At 43.6% G+C, this 2,500-nt stretch overlaps 1 protein-coding gene across 2 annotated transcripts in view; it reads right to left on the minus strand.

The window, feature by feature from the left end:
- Window positions 1–2,500, minus strand: part of akt3a (v-akt murine thymoma viral oncogene homolog 3a) — a 220,154-nt gene that overhangs the window by 59,877 nt on the left and 157,777 nt on the right. For both annotated transcript variants that reach the window (XM_063190875.1, XM_063190874.1), the window contains exon 3: window positions 2,062–2,187. In XM_063190875.1, coding sequence (XP_063046945.1) covers window positions 2,062–2,187 — 126 coding nt within the window. The remainder of the gene's footprint in view (window positions 1–2,061; window positions 2,188–2,500) is intronic.

Raw genomic sequence — 2,500 nt, forward strand, 5'->3', positions numbered from 1 at the left:
CTCGCAGGAACGATGAAGGGGACAGTGATCAAGTTGATTTAGTTCGTTTAGTGTTAGGAAATGTGCTATATAAAACACTCATGTTGATAAATTATGATTTCTGATTTTAGTTTCTGTGCCCGGATATGCCTGAAGGAGTGGAGAGGATATGTTTGTTGGAACATTTTCAATTTCAGCCTTTCAATTTCAAACTTACAGTAACATTTCCACACAAAAAAACATTTCTAAGGTTCAGTTTGTAACTGGGTGAAAGGCCGTTGTGAATTTGCCTCTCTGCCCTCCAGGGGCTATGACCAAGTTTAAAAGAGCAGGCCATCACTCTGTAGGTTGGATGAAAGGCAATTCTGCCTCCAACTACTTTCTTTGAACATTGAATACTTGCAAGGAATATTGGACTCTGTTTGTGAATAAATATGCAATAGGTGTATGTGAATTATTGTGTGTGTGCTGTAATAGTTATTTGCAACAAAGCATTTGCGTCTTTGTGTGTGTGTGTGTGTGCGTGCATGCGTGCATGCGTGCGTGTGTGTCTGTGTGTCTAGCTGTCTGTCATACTGGTGCTGCTTACTTACGACAAAGAAGTTGTTGAGTGGGAAGTTGTTGAGTGGTTGTTAAGGCTGTAACGATACACCCAACCCACGATTCGGTTTGTATCACGATATATGACCCACGGTTCGATACGCCCCACGATTTCATTTTTTTTTAAAGAGAAAGAAAATAAGAAGAAAATAAATTATAGGCTATATTTATATATAGGCCTGTGCTTTATTTTTGCATTTACCTGCCTACATTAATTTTTTAGGTCTACTGAATGATGTTGCAGATATAGGCCTACCACTGCAACCTGTTCCCCAGGTGTTGACATCAAAGCACAACACAAAGAAATAAGGGATATTAGTTCACCAAGGAAAAATAGGCTTATTACGAACAGGCTTAGATCATATCATGCTGAGATGCTGACCATGTGTGAGAGACAGAGATGGAGAGAGAAGGGTCAGGGTTCCAGTATAGGTAGCCTATAACAACTGTCTCACATAATCAAGCATTATCCAATTAATATCCAATCATTAACTGAAAACAACACTGGTCATATTTCGTCAGGAAACATGTTGTATTAAGTAAGGCTACTTACAGAAATGCAACACTTAATTTTGATGTTTGATATTTTTCTAACTCTTTTGATCGTGCAGCAGCGCGCACACGCTTATACAAACAAAACTCGAAATGCACCTCAGTTATGTTCTCAGTATGCAACACGCACGTTGTTCTTTGTTTGGTTTTGTAATTTGACATTTTGAAATGGAGCATGTTTTCGCTAGGCAGGCGGTCAATGTGGGGAGGAAATAATGCTGCCTAATATCCACATCGACCTCAACGTTCGCTGACTTCAGACACTCCCTTATGAGCGTATAGAGCTCTAGCGATTTCAAATTTGGGCAGGCGGAGCATCTCGCTCTCTCGCACTCTTTCTCTCTCTCTCCGCTCAACGTCTATCTCCACTCAACATACATCGGCGCATGTATGAATCAAAAAAATCTTCACACGTTTGATAAAGTCTTCTTGGTCTGTTGTACATTTCTGTGCTTTACCTTCCGACGTTTGCCCAAGTTTTTTGTCTCACGGAGGTTGCTCAGGTAATGAATAACAACCAATGCACGTGCTGGTTGGACGGAACATTCTACAGGAGAGAGGGGTGAATGGAAGTGTTACTCGCTCATGTGCGCCACATTTCTAATTGTCTTGAGCGCATATGCAAACATTTGCCTGTATCCTGCTGTTTTCTAGACGGAGGGGTAACAACTTTAAAAGGGCGCATCGCGATTCTGCGAGGAAGGTTCGCGACAGGGGTTCGTGAGTCTGCGCACCGCGATCCCTCGGTTCGATGCAATATCGTTACAGCCTTAGTGGTTGTGTGTGTGTGTGTGTGTGTGTGTGTGTGTGTGCGTGCGTGCGTGCGTGCGTGCGTGCGTGCGTGCGTGCGTGCGTGCGTGCGTGTGTGTGTGCCTGCGTGTGCGTGCGTGCGTGCGTGCGTGCGTGCGTGCGTGTGTGTGTGCAGCTTACTTGCAACAGAGAAGTTGTTGAGTGGGTAGGGCAGATCTGCGTCCTGAGGCTTCTCCTTGTAGCCAATGAAAGAGCCGTCCGTCTTTAGCAGGAAGTAGCGCGGCCTCCAGTTCTTTATGTACTCACCTGGAGGGAGAGAGAGGAAGAGAGAGAGAGAGAGAGAGAGAGAGAGAGAGAGAGAGAGAGAGAGAGAGAGAGAGAGAGAGATGGTAAGCATAATGGACAATACATGGACAGTGAACAGTCACATCTTGGGAGTGGTAGGTCACAGTGTTGACTACCATACCAGTAAAAGGAGTGAGAGTGGTTGGTTCTTGTCAGCCTTACTCTAAAGGACTATGATGTCCATTAAGAGATCAATGAAAATTAACTTTTAATTTTGTTTCTGTGTTCTGAATAAATACTCATGTCATGTATGGTTGTTATTTCATCTCTCTGC

Source organism: Engraulis encrasicolus, chromosome 24 (genome assembly GCF_034702125.1).
Source record: "Engraulis encrasicolus isolate BLACKSEA-1 chromosome 24, IST_EnEncr_1.0, whole genome shotgun sequence".
Taxonomy (NCBI): domain Eukaryota; kingdom Metazoa; phylum Chordata; class Actinopteri; order Clupeiformes; family Engraulidae; genus Engraulis; species Engraulis encrasicolus.